We start from the raw sequence: 19,277 nt of genomic DNA, 5'->3' as shown, positions 1-19,277 counted from the left end.
CCTGAATGTACTGCTTGTACATGAATGATGTAGATGCTTGAAATGTATTTTCTGTTGACTTTGCTTTATGTTTTTCAATTTTTGTAGATTCATCATAAAACAGAGATATAGATTTCCAAATTCACAGGAGCGTAAGAGCAGAATGTAGTCAGAACAATGCAGGAACACTGCTCTGGTCAAATTACTGTCTAACCTTTATAGTGCAAATACATTATGGATTACAGCCACTTCTAACTTGTTTTATTGCTGTCACTTCATCCCCATGTAAACACTGCAGTCTTTGACTAAACTTGACAAGCTACATGGCTGAGCTTTTCTAAATAAAACCTAATGTAACCTGCAATGAGATACTTAAGGCAGGTAGTCAGGAAGGATTATGTTCTCACATGCTCTTCTCCAAAACCAAGTCATATGTTTAGATAAGAGGGTGGGTGTGGCGTGTGGCGTCTGTAAATAGACTTACTGTCAGTTTGGAAATCGGATCCTCCTCATTTTAAAGACTTACTGATAACCAGGGGTCAAAGTTTAACCATTTGTTTGGGCTTACATCATAGCATCTTAAATGTGTTTTTATTTGAAAAGTTGAAGTTAATTTTAACACTATCTTAGATTGTTGTATATCGTACAAATAAACTGAAACTGAATCATTTTAACACTGACTACTTAACTTTTTATTGGTGTTCCTGTAGTGAATATGAAAGGGGATTAAATAAATCCAGGTCTCAGGATGTCTCTACACAGATGTATAGTGTGTGATGGCTGAACATTAACCAGGTTATCTTTATTACTGTGTAGGTGGGGAGGGGCTGAATGCTGTACTCATATGTGTTTTAATTCTTTATATTTTTTATGACAAATTGTAATAGTAACACAATCAGTTATGTATTCTAACACACCCATAAGCCCTAACACACTGCAAGCTTCTGTGTCAGGTCAGTCATGCTCAAGTATCAAGATGAATAGCCACAAGATGGCAGCAGTGGCTGACTAGCCAGAACCACAAACAACCAAACACTTTCTAAAATTCAAGACCTTCAGTCATCTATTTATTCACATCTAGCACTGTTTCATCTGGTACTTCAGATACACTGTGGGTTGTCTCACATCTCTCTACAAAGGAGGAAAAAGTTACTTCAGCTCTAACATTCAAGCACTCTGATCCCTTTTATAGTAGGCATTGAAGTTTCAGACATGGAACCAAGCGCCATTTCAAGTTATTATTTTTTTTTCCAATTCAATTTATTTGCATTAGCGCTTATAACAATAGAAATTGTCTCAATGCAGCTTGACATAAATATAAAGTATAAAGTTAAATAAGTTAAATTTATCAAGAATGAGAAGCCCCAGGAGACTGTGGCGAGGAAAAACTCCCTGGGATGATATGAGGAAGGACCCTTGATAGGAACCAGGCTCAGAAGGGAACCTCATTCCCATTTGATAATGTCCTTTCTACAACAGCAACCACAATCTCTTGAGGAACAAGTAGGTCAGTGTAGTTTCTGAGTTCATTACAGATTTTACACTAATTCAATCCTGCCAAAAGTTGTTTGAGGCAACAGCAGTTCGAAGATAGAGAGATAATTTCCAAGTGGTAAGTCATCAAGTTAATCCTTCTCTATCCATGTCCCTTCTATTCAAACAAGTTATCCTTTGAAGAAAAGTCATAATCAGAAAATTCTGGTCAATCAAATCGGCACTGGAAGAGTGGAGACATTGATGGGAGGGGTTATAGAAATGATTGATCCTCACAAACTTAAGTACACTCAAGCAGCCAAGAGGTTTACTCATTAGATTGACATTCTGGTGACGGTTGACAGAAGGCATCCAAATGAATCCCTCTCAAATATTCATTGATCCATCCTTCATTCAGATGGATTTTAAAATGCATTAATGTGTTTTCAGATAGGGAAGTGAAAGAGACAAACCACATCATTTACATGGAGCTGAAATTAGAGTTCGGGGGCCAGCAGGTGCATCCTGAGTGAGAGAGGACGTCCACACACTGATTAGCACTCGTCTGGTCTTCTGAAAATGTCCACATCAACGCTCTTCATTAAAACTTTAGCAGAACAAATTACTCAGCAGTGTGTCTTAAATGTTATTAGAGATTTACTGCTTAGTTTATATTTAAGTGTATTGGTTGCTTTTTACATGAATGAAGTCATTTTAATAAAACTGACTGGATGTAAGAGTCATTAAACCTTCAGCAGGTTCCACATTTGTGTGGTCACAGTCTTAGGATTTGCTCTTTTCAGACCTTTTAAAAGTCTCTCATAGAAAAGTAATTTTAATTCTCTCTCTTTATCACATTAAACTGGACAGTGATCAGTAAGTCCTTTTTTGCTTTAGATTAAAGAGGAATGACAGACATTAGAAGACAAAAATCACAAAATCCATCCAGTAGAATTTTATTAAGCAGAATGAAGCCTGACTTTGATCCATTCCTGCTCTACTTGTCTATTTTTGTGTTTTGTTGATTTGATGTCTGTAAGATTAACATCTAGTTCAGATAATCAAGGACAAAGTGAATTCCTTTTTCAGATATGCACTTTATTAAACTTCAATCTATTTCTCAAACACAAAAGCAAAACAATTAAACCATCAGGTCATTACAGTCTCAGTAATAAGAAATTATTTTCTACAGTTTAAACTACAGGTCTTAGAAAGATTCGCAACTAAACAATTAACATGTGAAAGTTGTGAATGGGTTCATTCACTGCATTCAGACTTGTTAATCTTCACTGATGCGGCTTTTCCTCCAGCAGACACTTCACATGTTATGACTTTGCTGTTGTCCCACTCGGAGCTGTCGATGGTCAAGTAGCTGCTCAGTGTGAATTTCTTATTGTCTTGCTGCTGTACAGAGCCGGTGATGACTCCACTGGTGACCGAGTTCCCGTTCACGAGCCAGCGGACATCAGCAAAACCGACAGACATGTCACTGGCCAAACACACTAGAGTGGCTTTATTAGACTTCAGCTCTTCACTGGACGGAGGGAGAACGGTCAGAACAGGAACCGGGAGAGCAGCATCTGATTCCACACACAGCGGGAGATATTCATTACACAAAACAACACAAATCTAATGTGCAGACAGAAATCTAAGACATTTTTAAAGAAATGCTTCCATTCAGAATGAAGTCATAAATCTGTCTGTGTGGCAGAACATCAGGAACAAAATGAAGCACTAGAACGGATTTATACTTCGTGTTGTGAGAGATTCCATATGAAAGATCGGAATCAACATTTAATAATATGAATAAATTTCAAACTAATAACTAAACATTTCTTTGTCCCTGTTAAAAAATGTGAAAAACTGACTGGAACACAAAGAATAAAACATGTATGAAACATGTCAGAATAAATTTCTCAAACTGGAAAAAGAAATAAAAGTGTGAATCTGAAGCAGTGTAGAAGTCTAGCGTAGGAAAAAAGAGGGGAGAAGTTTTACTTACCGCTGACGATCAGCTTTGTTCCTTGGCCGAATACCACAGTGATTCATTCAGTGTCCTCACACGTACAAAAAGCTCCTCAGATACAGAAGTGAAAGCAGAAGAACTGAAACGTCCTCCAGACTTCAGCTCTCTCTTCTACTGTCTACCATCAGCACACACTCCTTTAAGATCCCGTTCCAGTGGCAGTGAATCACACGTCTCTGTTATACGTTGTTCTGTTCACACGTCCTTATTAGCACTCACCGTCATGTCTTTACTGGGACACCTCCTGGACATCATTATCTGAGATCATTGTGAAATGGAAGTTTGGATCGACCAGGACTCTTCTTCCAGCTGGCTGTCTGGCTAAACTTAGTAACCAGCCTTGGTCAGGGAGGTGAATAAAACCCCAGTGACCACGCTAATTTGAGCTTTAGAACTCCTCCACAGAGAGAGCAGAACATGCTGGAGGTGAAACCATCTCAGAAATACTTCATCTATCCGGCCTGTACTTCATCTATCAAAGTTGTGCAGCTAGACAGTAAATACTCCTGAGTTAGAACCATGTGACAGACACGTAATGGACTCTGAGAACATGACGAACAACATTCTCTGATCTGATTAGACAAAAATTAACACTCTAGGCTGAACTCCCAAGTTCCATGTCTAAGAAAACCAGAACTCTATTCCTATGATGAAGCATGGTGGTGGCAGCATCATGCTATGGGAGTGTTTCTCAGGGTCAAGGAGAGAGAATGAATGTTCTAAAAGAAAACCACCTCCAGACTGCATGTTTCCTCAGACTGTTGTGATGTTTCACTATTTAGCAAGACAAAAAATCTTAAAGCATCCAGCCAAGACCCATGCTAGACTGGCTTCTGGACAGGTTTCTGAATGTCTCTGAGTGTGAACACCCAAGAGAATAGGAGAATCTTCTAAGTCCAGGTGTGTAAACAGTACTGGATAAAGGGTTGGAATACAGATCGAAAAGAAAGATTTCAGTTTAGAAGTTTTAATGCACCTTGGAACAAAACCCCCTCAAATAAATGATTTTGCTTTGTGATTTGGGTTAAGGCGTGTGGATTGATGGTTAAAAAGTACATTTAATCCACCTTAAACTGATTCTATAACATAACGAAGTAAACAAAGTGTCAGAAAACTATTCTTTAGGTTTTGTTGTAATGTTGTCTCTTACACAAAAGTGTGTCACAAAAGTGTGACTGATCAAAATTAGAGGGATATCATACTGAGCTTGTTAAAGAACTGAACTGAGAACATGGTAGAATCATAAACCATCTGTGTCTGTTTTCAGAAACGCGGAATAAAAGGTCGTACCGTATCTGTGATCTTCTACTGTGAAGTTTTTTGTTGTTTCTGGTGTTGTGTGAAAGCAGAAGTGAGTGTGAGCAGTGAGGAGGTTTTTGTCATGGTGTATATCACTGTGATACATACTCACTAGCAGAGCTGTCCCGTGTCTGACAGTAATACACTGCTGAGTCTCCCACCTCCACATTGCTGATTATCAGTTTATAATCTGATTTAGACGAGTGTGTTGATGTGAATTTAGGAGACGAGAAACCAGATCCATATTTAGGAGAGTCCCAGTCATGACGATTTCTTAAGACATGCTGAGGAACTCCTCCAGGAACCTGTTTGTACCAGCGTGAACTAGCACCAGTGACAGTCCCCAGATTACAGTCCATGGTGGCCGAGGAGGGGCAGAGGGAGGAGACGCTCAACATCACACAGCTGACTCACTACAGTACTGTCATGTGCTTTAGAGTTCACATCTTTACATCTTTACACTGAGTTTTTACAATCAAAGTTATCATGGTCTGGATTTATATCATCTGTGGAATCCTACAGCTTAAGAGAGTTTAACTAAAATATCTTTATTAATCATGAACATCCAGAGTTTGTCGTTCTTCCACTCAGAGAGAAGTGAAAGAGAGAAAGAGCATCATTTACATGGAGCTGAAATTACAGATCGGGGGCCAGCAGGTGCATCCTGAGTGAGAGAGGACGTCCACACACTGATTAGGACTCTGAATCGTCTCTTGAGGAAAATCTCTTACTGTGACAAAACCCAGACAAATATGTAACATTAAAAAAACACAGTCATTTCTAAGTGTACCTTTTAATGACGTGTTTAAAGAAGTGAACATTTAAATCTCTGCTTCACACACAGTTTAATCCCACAGACACTAGTGTACTAAATATACTGGACTACAACCAAAATTCATTCACATCTGGACTCTTTATATTCCAGATGTCACTAAAGTCCAAAGTACTAAAGTAGCTAAACTGGGTCATGTACTGGGACTGTCCTTTCACTTTTATTTTTTTAAGAAAGCCTTATTTCATTACAGTGGAAACATGTTTAAACACACAGCTTTGTGATGTGGCCCCTCTCTTTATTGAAAACTAGCTACTCTCAAGACTGAGGGCTGACATTCATGACTTTTTTCCAGAACATTTCATCATCTCTGCCCTTGAGATTCTAATTTCCATTTACTTTTTATTCCTGTATATATTTTTTATATCTATATTCCTTTGTCTCCCTCCTCCTCAGACAGTTAGATAGTCATGGATGGGTTTGATGTGTCTGTTAACTGTGTTCTCATACTGTATGTTATCAATTGTATTTCAGTCCCGCATTTTGACCCTTTCCCTTTCTTTTCGTTGCTTCAACTGTCCAGTTTGGGTGAGTCTGTGCCCACTGTTGCTGTTCAGTGAGGGAAAACTGATGTGGTCTTCTGCTGCTGTAGTCCATCCACCTCAGGACTTGACATGCATTCTGAGATGCTTTTCTGCTCACTGCAGGTGTACAGAGTAGTTATATGAATAACTGTAATTATCCTTTCAGCTCAAAACATTCTCATTCTTTATTCATGAGCTGATCTCAAAGTGATTGTCACAATGACACAGTTTCTGTAGATGAAATAAGTCAGTAACATGCAGAACGTGTTCCTCTACATTTCAGAGAAGAAGTTCATCATTTACATAAATCTAAGATGTCAGCATGAGGAGCAGCAGGTGTTTCCTGTGTGTGTTTCTCTGTCCATGATGTACGATGAGTCAGTGTTAAACTATAGAGACTGACAGGACCATACAGTTCAGTGTATTATCTGGACTGGGGGAAGGATGAATGATGTTCTGGATGTCCTTTATTACGTGAATATCTGACTCCAGATTATACTGAATTACTGTAACTGACTCCAACCATCAGACATTTAGTTATATGTAATATCTCAGTATCTTAACATCTACTCAGCTTTATACTGTTCAAATCTCCTGAGGTGTTACTGTTTCCTGAGAAGAACATCTGAGAACACTTTGTTTCTATAAAAGATATAAAGAAAAATGCACTGAGGTGAATTTGAAACAATTTCCAAAATCAGTGGAATAAATGGACAGTGTAGAGTCTGGAATTAAGTACAGAGAGATCAGAAGGTCATCTCTATGGAGATCTGATGGTAGAATATCTCACTGACCAGTTGGTAAATTTCCTTCTAGGAATGTAAAAATTTCTCCAACTTCACATCCATTTCAGACGTCTTGAGCATCAGCTGAATTCACTCTAAAGTCATTGACCAATTTAGGAAATTGGAAGAACACCATACTTTTATGAGAGAATGAGGACACAACCTGAAAAAAAAATTAATCCCAGGGTCCTAACTGGGCTGTAAACACAAGACCCTCTGTCTGTGAGAGGAGTTCAAGAAGGTGGGAGTTGATCAGACCAGATGAAGCTGATCTACAGATGTGTGTGTGTGTGTGTATTTTGCACCAGATGTGTGTGTGTGTATTTTGCACCATGAAATAAGGATTAAAATTATGTTTTGGTAAGGAATTTTATTTTAAATTAAAATGACCAAATCCTGAGGGTCTCTCTGCTCCACATTCCTGATGCACTAAATCCACTGCATCTGTTTGTCCAAAGGTTGTGGAGAAAGTCTTATGACTCAGTGTTCAAGTGTTTTCAGTGGAGATCACAGTGAAGCAGTGTGTCCTGGAATCCTGCTGTTGTAAAAGTATCTTGTTCTGATATACAGAAGATAACTTTAAGTTCCTTTAAACATCTCATGGATTTACTTTCTGCCAGTTTATGTCCACATCAGGTATCTGTCAGGCAGTGTCACTAATCACAAGTGTTCAAGTGTTTTCAGTGGAGTTACAGTGAAGCAGTGTGTCCTGAAATCCTACTGTTGCAAATGTCTCTTGTTCTGACATACAGAAGATAACTTTAAGTTCCAAAGAACTGAACTGAGAACATGTTAGAATCATAAACCATCTGTGTCTGTTTTCAAAAAAGTGGAATAAAAGGTCGTACCATATCTGTGATCTTTAAATGTGAAGAAATCAAAATGTCTTCAGTGAACATCAAGTGAGTTTCCACTTCAGTTCCAGTGATTTGAAGTTCAGGTTTTTGTTGTTTCTGGTGTTGTGTGAAAGCAGAAGTGAGTGTGAGCAGTGAGGAGATTTCTGTCATGGTGTGTATCACTGTGATACGTGCTCTTTAGCAGAGCTGTCCCATGTGTGACAGTAATACACTGCTGAGTCTCCCACCTCCACATTACTGATTATCAGTTTATAATCTGATTTAGACAAATGTGTTGATGTGAATTTGGGAGACGAAAAACCAGATCCATATTCAGGAGAGTCCCAGTCAGGATAATGCCGTAACACATACTGAGGAACTCCTCCAGGAACCTGTTTGTACCAGCGTCCAGAGTTCTGAACAGTCCCCAGATTACAGTCCATGGTGGCCGTCTGTCCTGGAGTCAGTGTGAGAACAGGAGGCTTCTGCGTCACCACAGTCACACCACTGACACCTGGAATAAAAACAGCACACATGTTACATGGCTTCATGCTCACATTAGATGGAGGCTGAATGCTGATGAGCTCCAGAGTTGTGAAATCTTACATGAGAGAACAGTGAAGAGAGAGCAGAGCGCTGGCAGCATGGTGTCCATGTGTGATGGGACTCTGGTGCTGAGTGAAGAGATGAGCGGTGTGACGAGCAGATAAAGGAGAGACTGCAGGGACGTGCTATAAGAGAGACAGGAGGAGGGGCAGAGGGAGGAGATGCTCAACATCACACACCACAGCTGACGCTCTCCACAGTGGTGTACTACATACTGAACACTCACCTCACTGTTATTATTAACACTCCATCAACACTCTGACACACACCCTCTTCTTATAAAGACTCTTTATTCATGAGCTGATCTCAAAGTGATTGTTACAATGACACAGTTTCTGTAGATGAAATAAGTCAGTAACATGAAGAACGTGTTCCTCTGCATTTCAGAGAAGAAGTTCATCATTTACATAAATCTAAGATGTCAGCATGAGGAGCAGCAGGTGTTTCCTGAGTGTGTTTCTCTGTCCATGATGTACGATGAGTCAGTGTTAAACTATAGAGACTGACAGGACCATACAGTTCAGTGTATTATCTGGACTGGGGGAAGGATGAATGCTGTTCTGGATGTCCATTATGATGTCAATATCTGACTCCAGATTATACTGAATTTTGTTCAAATGTCTAGAGGCATTACTGTTTCCTGAGAATAACATCTGAGAACACTTTGTTTCTATAAAAGATATATATAAAATATGCACTGGGATGAATTAAAAACAATTTACAAAATCAATGGAATGAATGGACAGTGTAGAGTCTGGAATTTTGGACAGAGAGATCAGAAAGTCGTCTCTATGGAGATCTGAATGTCAGAATATCTCATTGTCCAGTTGGTAAATTTCTCTCTAGGAATGTCCAAATTTTTTCAAGTTTAAGTTTACAACCATTTCAGACGTCTTGAGCATCAGCTGAATTCACTCTATAGTATTTGACCAATTTAACAAATTGGAAGAACAGTATACTTTTATGAAATAATGAGGCCACAACTTGAAAATTAATCCCAGGGTCCTAACTGAACTGTAAACACAAGACCCTCTGTCTGGGAGAGGAGTTCAAGAAGGTATGATACAGATGATCATGAAGATAGAAGTTGATCAGACCAGATGAAGCTGATCTGCATGTATATATATTTTTTTGAGGCGCCACACAAAAACCGAGACATAAATGCAACACATTTAAGTTCTTTATACTAACCTAACTTAAGTAGCCACAAAAATAATTTCACAGAGTCGATTCCACTAATTGTTGTTTACAGACCCCCCAGGGCCATACTCTGAATTCCTCAGTGAATTTGGAGATTTTACTTCAAACCTTGTTGTTTCTTTAGACAAAGCATTAATAGTAGGAGACTTCAACATTCATTTTGATAAGCCAGAAGACCCTCTGAGAACAGCAGTTGTATCCATCTTAGATTCATTAGGTGTTAATCAAAATGTAATAGGACCCACTCATAATGGAGGTCACACTCTGGATCTTATACTAACATTCGGCTTAAATATAGAAAACATAGTCACTCTTCCACAGTCTCAGATCACTATCTTGTTTCATTTAAAAAGCGTCTAAGACACGAGATGCACAATTTGCCATGTTACCGTATCAAGCGTACATTTACATCAGCTACTGCAGAGAGATTTACCAATAGTCTCCCAGAATTATCACGCATGATTGGTTCACCGTCTGACCCCACAGAACTTGATCAGGCGACTGATTACCTGGAGTCAATGTGTCGCAACACCCTAGATACTGTAGCTCCACTTAAAAGGAAAACAATTAAAGAGAAGAAACTAGCACCCTGGTACAACGACCACACAGGAGCTTTAAAACAATCAGCTAGGAAACTAGAACTTAAATGGCATCAAACTAAATTGGCAGTATTTCAGTTAGCGTGGAAGGAAAGCCTTCTGAGATACAAAAATTCTCTTAGTGCTGCTAGATCAGCGTATCTCTCTGCCATAATCGAAGATAACAAAAACAATCCTAAATTTTTATTTAGTACTGTTGGCATAGCCATTCTTGCATTTGATAACCAGGACATTTATTAAATAAAACGGAAGCAAAATAACGTGCACACCATTAGGGAATTGCTGAACCGGAAGTTGTTTCACTTTTGCATACTTCCAATTATAATAACACATATCACATGACATGAGCAGTATGAGGGCACTATTACAAATTATAAACTATTACAAATCTTAACACCCCCACTTGCTCTCATACTGTATCCCACTATGTGTTGTGATACGCAGAATGTTGATGTGACGCATTACGTGGCGTGCGTGAGCCGAAAGTTGTTACTGTTATCCTTGTAAACATGTTGAGCACCGAGTAAAGATGGTCCAGAGTGCAACAAATATGCTGAAAGTAAACGACTGCTTATTACGTGAGTACAAGACAAACACAATAAAATGGCTTCACACTTACCGACAATGAACTGGTCTGACCCCGATTTGAGTGAAGCAATGTCTTCATTCAGACAAAAAATGAATCTATACCTGGAGGATGAAGAGATAAACGATGCAGAAAAACAAGCTAGAAAAATTTGTAGAGGAATTGGAGATGAAGGATTGAAACGACTCAATGCAAGTGGGCTCAGTGATGCAGATTAAAAAAACCTGAGACACAAATTTTTTTGAAGGACAATTAAAATTAAATGTGAACTTCAGAATTCACAGGCTCCATCTCATGTAATACAGGCAAAAAACAAATGAGAGCATTGCTGACTTTGTGACCAGAGCCAGAACTTTAGCACTGAAATGCCAATTTACTGACGATGAGCTTAATGAACGTCTCGTTGAGCTTATCATTGCCAGTACTCCCTTTGATGCTCTCAGAAATGATCTCTACAGCAAGCCCAAAGGCCACCCCATTGCTGATGTACTAGCAGAGGGGAGAAAGTATGAAGCCTTAGCTGCTGGAAACAAACAAATACCAACAACTTGGCATGCCAAACACTGAAAAGGTCCATATTATAACGAGAGGACGAACATGTCAAAACTGTGACACAAACCATAAGCCAAGGCAGTGCCCAGCATACAATGATACATGCTCCATATCTGACTATACCTGACTGTTTTAAACCATACAGTGATTTGTTTAGTTTACAGACTAGTGTTTCACCCATGTCTGACTTCACTTCAAAACCCTCTGGCTGTTCAATGTAAATCTTGCAGTCAATTGGGGCATGTAAATAAATTGTTTTTACATCCATCTGGTGGAGAACAAGATCATATTGAGCTGCCATTTGCATTAAGGCTCTTATTGAAGTGATGTTTGCTGTTGGTGAGAAAGTTTCTTTGTAATCTGCACCTATCACTTGACTATAACCTTTGGCAACATATCTGGCCTTGTACGTCTCAGCTTCATCTGCATTATGTTTTATTGCATAGACCCATCTACCCCCCACTGCATGTTTACCCTCTGGTAAGGTAGTTAGAGTAAATGTGTCATTCTCCTTAAGGGAGTCCATTTCCTCTTCCATGGCTCTAGCCCACTTCTGTGACTCGTTTGAACACAGTGCTTCCTTAAAGGTTTGTGGTACATTACACACTCTGTAACAGTAGTCAGTATTAGTTAGAACATGGTCATTACACTTAACATCAGAGACATAATCTGTTAAGTATTGGGGAGCTCTCCTATTTCGTTTAACGGTTACTCCGGTTACTTTCCTCTGTCTGAGGACTACCCTCATTTTTAGCTTCAGTTTGAGGTTCATGAGTCTCTTCTAAAGTCTGGTCAGTCTCAGGGCCCTTTGTCTGTGAGGGTGCATACCTTTCGCCATGAAAATCATCACCTGACAATGAAATGTCAGTCTGTGTTTGGTGTTCAATAGTACACTTTGTTACAAATTTCAGAAATCTGTGTTTAAGGACTTTCCTTGTGTCTGGATAGTAGACTAGGGCTGTTTTTGTCATACACTACAAAGACCCCCTTTTCACATCTTGCATCCAATTTCTTTTTGTCATGCTTGTACACATAACATTCTGAACTAAAAACCCTCAATTTAGAAAGATCAGGTTTTCTTCCCGTCAGTGCATGGTATGGTGTTTGCTGTATTCGGCTATTGTAACACCTGTTGCAAATTACTGCAGCAGTCATTATAGCGTAAGTCCACAATATCTTGGGTAGATTTCTCTCTAAAAGCATACATCTTGCCATTTCAAACAGGTTCTCCAATTTCTCTCAGCAGTCCCATTTTGATGAGGTGAATATGGTGCTGAGGTCTCATGCCTAATACGATTTTAGCTTAGCAGTGACTGGAACTCTTTTGCCATGAATTCTGTACCATTATCTGACATAACACACCTTATGGTCCCATAAGGGGAAATGTCAGCAATGAACCTTTCAGTAGCTTTCACAGTGCCACTCTTTGCTTTCAAAAAGTACACAAACACTGAACCTGAGTAGTCATCAGTAAATGCTAGAACGTACTTGAAACCATATTTGGCCTCTGGATCAGTAGGTCCAGCTAGATCTGTATGGACTAGTTCAAGTGCGGCCTTAGTTCATCTGTCAGGTTCTCTGTTTCTACTCTGAACAAACTTTCCTTGTATGCAAACTTCACAGTTTAGATTAGACTTATCAACTGTACCATTAATTTTCATTCCCGCAACTACATTTTGTAATTTGAAAATATCATCATAATTGCAGTGACCAAGGATTTCATGCCAGGTTTGAATATCATAACATCTGTTACAACTATCACTGTCATTATTTACTGTGTTCAGATAGTATAGTCTATTGAACTCTTGTATGTGAAACTTGGTACCGTTCTTATGAACAAGTTTGTCTTGTCCTTGTTTAAAGTGGATCGAAGCTCCATTTGTTGTTGCTGCTTTTACAGAGAAGATGTTCTGTGGGTATGATGGGATGAATAGTGCACTCCTCAGTGTAGCCTTCACCTGACATCCCTCACTGTCAATCAGGCACAACTCCGCATCACCCCTTCTCAGTGCTACTCCACTTGCTCTGGTCCTGTCTGCTAACTCAATGTAGTGTTTTTCCGGCTGGAATTTGTCATCAAATTGCTTAAATTTTCCAATGTCCGTAATAATGTGTGATGTCGCACCTGTGTCAACCATCAGCCCTTTCTGCTCCACTCTGTAAAACTGGCAGTCATTCTCTTTAAAGACAAACGTGTGTTCATTATCCTCTGCATCAGTGGCTTGTTTAACATTGTCTTTCTTCCGACGTCTACAATTTTTATCTTTGTGTGTTGATCATTTGCAGTAACTGCACCACTGTCTCTTGCGATTTTGGTTCAGGCAAGCACGTGCTCTGTGTCCTTTTTGACTGCAGTTGTAGCATGTCATGTCCGAGTCTGTGAGTCGTTCTTTCCCCCTCCATTCAGGAGCTGAGGCGCTCGCTCTCATCACGGTGTCATCATTCTTACTGCTGTGAAAATTTTCTGTACTTGCAAAACTTCTCAACTTGGTTTTAAATTCCGCAAACGTTATGTTTATATCACTTTGTGTGATATGGATGGCAAACGGTTGAAATGAGTCTGGCAAACCCTTCAAAATCATCACAATTAAAAACGGTTTTCCTTTACCAGCATAATAGCTCCTCAAAATCTGCAATCGGCAGCATCTCTCATTACAAGTGACAAACTTTTTTCATCCAGGTACTGATTCAGCTCAGCATAAGCTTCTTCATTTTTATCGACAGCATCTTCTTCCTCATCGGCTCTTGTGGGAAGCTCCGACAATATAGTGTCCTTTAGCCCTGGCAAGCACGTGTCCTAAAAACTTTGCCTCCCAGAGTTCGTAATTCTTTTCATCTCCATCAAAACACAATTTGTTCCATCGGCTACCGACTTCTCTCCTGGGACCATAACCTGTTGGTGCAGCCATTCTTGCATTTGATAACCAGGACATTTATTAAATAAAATGGAGGCAAAATAACTTGCACACCATTAGGGAATTGCTGAACCGGAACCCGGAAGTTGTTTTATTTTTGCCTACTTCCAATTATAATAACACATATCACATGGCATGAGCAGTATGAGGGCACTATTACAAATTATAAACTATTACAAATCTTAACAAGTACTGTAGCAAAACTAACTAGGAGTAAAACCACTGTAGAAAAGCGCATACCCTGTATATGCAGCAGCAATGACTTCATGATTTTTTTCAGTGAAAAAATTGACAATATCAGGCAAAAAATCCACGCTATTAATTTAAAAGCAAATTATCTTTGATAGATAATTCTTTAGATAATATAACTATTTCTGAGCTTAGAATGCTTCACTCCACTTCAAGAGCCTGATCTAATTTCACTAATTTCATCTTCAAAACTTTCAACCTGCATTGTAGATCCTTTACCCACGTCTTTCCTTAAACAGATACTACCAATAGCTGGCAAACCCCTTCTAAAAATCATTAACTCTTCCCTTAGCACTGGCTATGTGCCTAAATCTTTTAAGCTAGCAGTTATCAAACCCCTGATTAAAAACCGGACCTGGACCCCTGTCAGCTGTGTAACTATAGACTGATATCAAACCTGCCCTTTATCTCCAAGATCCTAGAAAAGGCTGTAGCACAGCAGTTCTGTTCATATCTGCATAGAAATAACATTTATGAAATGTACTGTATCAGTCAGGATTCAGGCCTCATCAGAGCACAGAGACAGCACTGGTTAAAGTGGTAAATGACCTGTTACTGTCTTCTGATCAGGGTTGTGTCTCCTTACTGGTGCTACTGGATCTTAGTGCAGCTTTTGACACCATTGACCACACTATTCTATTTGATAGGCTAGAACATGTTGTTGGTGTTAAAGGAACAGCCCTCTCCTGGCTCAGGTCTTATTTGACTGACCGTTATCAGTTTGTAGATCTAGATGATCACTTCTCTATGCATACTAAGGTTATGTTCGGTGTTCCACAAGGTTCTGTTTTAGGCCCACTGCTTTTTCCCTATATATGCTACCGCTTGGTGCAATTATTCATAAACATGTTATTAGCTTCCACTGTTATGCCAATGACACACAGCTATATGTTTCAGCTAAATCAGATGAGAGACACCAACTTATTAAGATAGAAGAATGTGTAAAGGACATTAGACATTGGATGGTCACTAACTTCCTCCTGCTTAATTCCGACAAGACAGAGCTGCTAGTACTTGGACCACATGCAGCTAGAAGTGAGCTTTCTGATTACGAAGTAACTGTGGATGGTCTTTCTGTTTCATCTTGTCCAGCAGTAAAAGATCTTGGTGTGATTATTGACTCTGGTCTTCCATCTCAGAAATATTGCCAAGATAAGAAATATGATGTCACTTCATGATGCAGAAAAACTAGTTCATGCTTTTGTTACCTCTAGGTTGGATTATTGTAATGCCTTACTGTCTGGATGTTCCAATAGGAGCAAGAACAAGTTCCAGTTAGTCCAGAATGCAGCAGCCTAACTAGTCCTAACTAGAACCAGAAGATATGAACACATCACTCCTATTTTAGCCACACTACATTGGCTCCCAGTCAAATCTCACATTGATTATAAAATTCTGTTACTGACCTATAAAACACTAAATGGTCTCACGCCACAGTACTTGACCAATCTTTTAGTCTTTTATGATCCGCCACGCCTACTCCGATCAAAGGGTGCTGGTTATTTGGTAGTACCTCAAGTAGCAAAGGCTACAGCAAGGGGCAGAGCTTTCTCTTTCAAAGCCCCACAATTATGGAACAGCCTTCCAATTAATGTTCGGGATTCAGACACAGTCTCAATGTTTAAGTCCAGGCTGAAGACACATTTGTTTAGTCAAGCTTTAAATATATTTTTTCTTAGGTAAAGGAGCAGATCTGGAAGGTTCATGGGCATAGAGTGTTTGGTGTACTGGGATGTTTGGATTGCTGTCATCTTACCACCCTCACAAGTCGCTCAGGTTTGCTGACTGTGAAGTGGTTGGACTCTTTATGTCCCGGGAAGCCCTCATGTCTGTCACCTTCTGGCTCTCCCTTTTAGTTATGCTGTCATAGCTAGTCTTTGCACTTTACGCATAATCTACATTGTCTTTAAACATTACATGATCAGAAGCATACTTAATATCTTTCTCTTTGTCTCTCTGTTTAATAATTTAATTTAATAATTTGTTTTTTATTTCTAGTTATTTATTTATTTTATTTTATTATTATTCCCCCCCTCTCCCTTGTTTATTTTCTTTTGTAAGGCTACTTTGAGACAATGTCCATTGTAAAAGGCGCTATACAAATAAGATTGAAATGAATTGAATCAAATTGAATATATATATATATATATATATATATATATATATATATATATATTTTATAAACTTTTTTTCAATTAGATTCAAGTCAGGTGATTGGCTGGACTATTCTAGCAGCTTTATTTTTTTTTCTCTGAAACCAGTTGAGAGTTTCCTTGGCTGTGTGTTTGGGATTATTGCCTTGCTGAAATGTCCACCCTTGTTTCATCTTCATCATCCTGGTAGATGGTAGATCCTGGCAGCAGATTTTTATCAAGAATGTTAACATTCTTGTAATCGTTGCAACGAGCTTCAACATGCGTTTTCTTCAGCAATGGAGTCTCGCATGGTGAGCATGCATACAGCCCATGGTGGCTGAGTGCATTATTTATTGTTTTCTTTGAAACAATTGTACCTGGTGTTTCTGAAGATCGCCACATGTGGTCCTTGGCTTTTAGACATCTCTTCTGATAATTCTTTTCACTCGTCTGTCAGAAATCTTGCAAGGAGCAAATGATCATGGCCGGTTTATGGTGAAATCATGTTCTTTACACTTCCTGATTATGGGCCCACACAGTGTTCACTGGAACATTCACAAGTTTTGAAATCCTTCTGCAACCAATGTCATCAGTTTTGCAATAATTAGGTTGAGAAGATCTACAGAGAGCTCTTTGCTTTTACCCATCATGAGATGTTTCTTGTGTGACACCTTGGTCATTAGACACCTTTTAATAGGCCATCAGATGGAACTGAACCAGCTGATATTAATTTGCACTGACAAGGGGCAGGATTGCTTTCTAATTACTGGTGTCTGGGCTTTTCAGGCCTTTTTGCACTGCCCTTTCTTCATATGTTCAGTACTTTTTCACATAACTTATGGACGTCTGTGGTTTGACTTTCACTGTATATGTGGATTGCATGGGTTGTTACCAACATCTGGTGAAAATTTCACCTGTAGAAATATATTTACTGAGAAAAATGATAAATGACATGTTCAATACTTATTTTACCCCCTGTGTGTGTGTGTGTGTGTGTGTGTCTGTGTGTGTGTGTACTTTCTACCATGAAATAAGGAATAAAGTTATGTTTTGGTAAGGAATTTTATTTTAAATTAAAATGACCAAATCCTGAGGGTCTCTCTGCTCCACATTCCTGATGGCTGTGTTCAGACCAGTCCAGTTCCAAATTACTGCCACATCTTATAAATCCACTGCATCTATTAGTCCAAAGGTTGTGGAGAAAGTCTTATAATTCAGTGTTCAAGTGTTTTCAGTGGAGATCACAGTGAAGCAGTGTGTCCTGGAATCCTGCTGTTGTAAATGTCTCTTGTTCTGATATACAGAAGATAACTTTAAGTTCTTTTGGACATCTCATGGATTTACTTTCTGCCAGTTTATGTCCACATCAGGTATCTGTCAGGCAGTGTCACTAATCACAAACATCAGAGGAAATCATTAGTAATGCTCTCATATGTAGATCACCTGATCACACTGAGATTATAACAGCCAAAGAACTGAACTGAGAACATGATAGAATCATAAACCATCAGTGTCTGTTTACATAAAAGAGGAATAAAAGGTCGTACCATATCTGTGATCTTCTACTGTGAAGAATTCAAAGTGTCTTCAGTGAACATCAAGTGAGTTTCCACTTCAGTTCCAGTGATTTGAAGTTCAGGTTTTTGTTGTTTCTGGTGTTGTGTGAAAGCAGAAGTGAGTGTGAGCAGTGAGGAGATTTCTGTCATGGTGTATATCACTGTGATACGTGCTCTTTAGCAGAGCTGTCCCATGTGTGACAGTAATACACTGCTGAGTCTCCCACCTCCACATTACTGATTATCAGTTTATAATCTGATTTAGACGAGTGTGTTGATGTGAATTTAGGAGATGAGAAACCAGATCCATATTCAGGAGAGCTCCAACCATGATAGTTCCTTAACATATACTGAGGAACTCCTCCAGGAACCTGTTTGTACCAGCGTGAACTAGCACCAGTGACAGTCCCCAGATTGCAGTCCATGGTGGCCGTCTGTCCTGGAGTCAGTGTGAGAACAGGAGGCTTCTGCGTCACCACAGTCACACCACTGACACCTGGAATAAAAACAGCACACATGTTACATGGCTTCATGCTCACATTAGATGGAGGCTGAATGCTGATGAGCTCCAGAGTTGTGAAATCTTACATGAGAGAACAGTGAAGAGAGAGCAGAGTGCTGGCAGCATGGTGTCCGTGTGTGATGGGACTCTGGTGCTGAGTGAAGAGATGAGCGCCGTGAAGAGCAGATAAAGGAGAGACTGCAGGGACGTGCTATAAGAGAGACAGGAGGAGGGGCAGAGGGAAGAGACGCTCAACATCACACACCACAGCTACAGTACTGTCATGTGCTTTAGAGTTCACATCTTTACATCTTTACCCTGATGTAACACCCAATTGATCAAGTGTTTAGCTTAAATGCTCAGGTGATGGACCAGTTATGAAGGTTCGGCTACTGGAGCAGAATGAGTAACTAATGAGACAGAGACGGGATGTTTGAAGTAATAACAATGTATTATTCACACTTCTTAAAATATGTGCAATATTACAAAAGAAAATCATGGGCCCATAAAACAAAATGAGAAAAAAAATAAACAAAACATAAACTTAAACCCAGGGGATTTTTTGATAGTCTTTGTAAACACGTAACTAATAAGTGCGAAGGTTTCAATTCCTTGTTCTCCAA

General features: G+C 39.3%; 1 protein-coding gene across 2 annotated transcripts; it reads right to left on the bottom strand.

Moving 5' to 3' along the window:
* Positions 1-2,527: 2,527 nt before the first annotated feature.
* LOC131348411 (immunoglobulin lambda-1 light chain-like) lies at positions 2,528-18,851 on the bottom strand. Of its 2 annotated transcripts, XM_058383312.1 has the most exons (6): positions 18,741-18,851; positions 18,504-18,648; positions 8,361-8,485; positions 7,946-8,268; positions 3,455-3,488; positions 2,528-3,032 (listed from the first exon to the last, which is right to left on the bottom strand). In XM_058383312.1, the coding sequence occupies exons 1-6, from the start codon at positions 18,778-18,780 to the stop codon at positions 2,710-2,712; spliced, it is 990 nt and encodes a 329-aa protein (XP_058239295.1). In that variant the 5' UTR covers positions 18,781-18,851; the 3' UTR covers positions 2,528-2,709. The 2 variants fall into 2 exon arrangements, 1 of the variants encoding a protein (XP_058239295.1); XR_009203934.1 differs by lacking the exons at positions 7,946-8,268; positions 8,361-8,485; positions 18,504-18,648; positions 18,741-18,851 and adding an exon at positions 3,771-4,017 and having other exon boundaries at positions 2,918-3,032; positions 3,455-3,682.
* Between the last annotated feature and the right edge of the window lie 426 nt (positions 18,852-19,277).

The sequence above is a fragment of the Hemibagrus wyckioides genome, linkage group LG28, assembly GCF_019097595.1.
Source record: "Hemibagrus wyckioides isolate EC202008001 linkage group LG28, SWU_Hwy_1.0, whole genome shotgun sequence".
NCBI lineage: Eukaryota > Metazoa > Chordata > Actinopteri > Siluriformes > Bagridae > Hemibagrus > Hemibagrus wyckioides.
The sequence above is the reverse complement of the archived record's forward strand: the minus strand, read 5'-3'. Positions and strand labels throughout refer to the sequence as shown.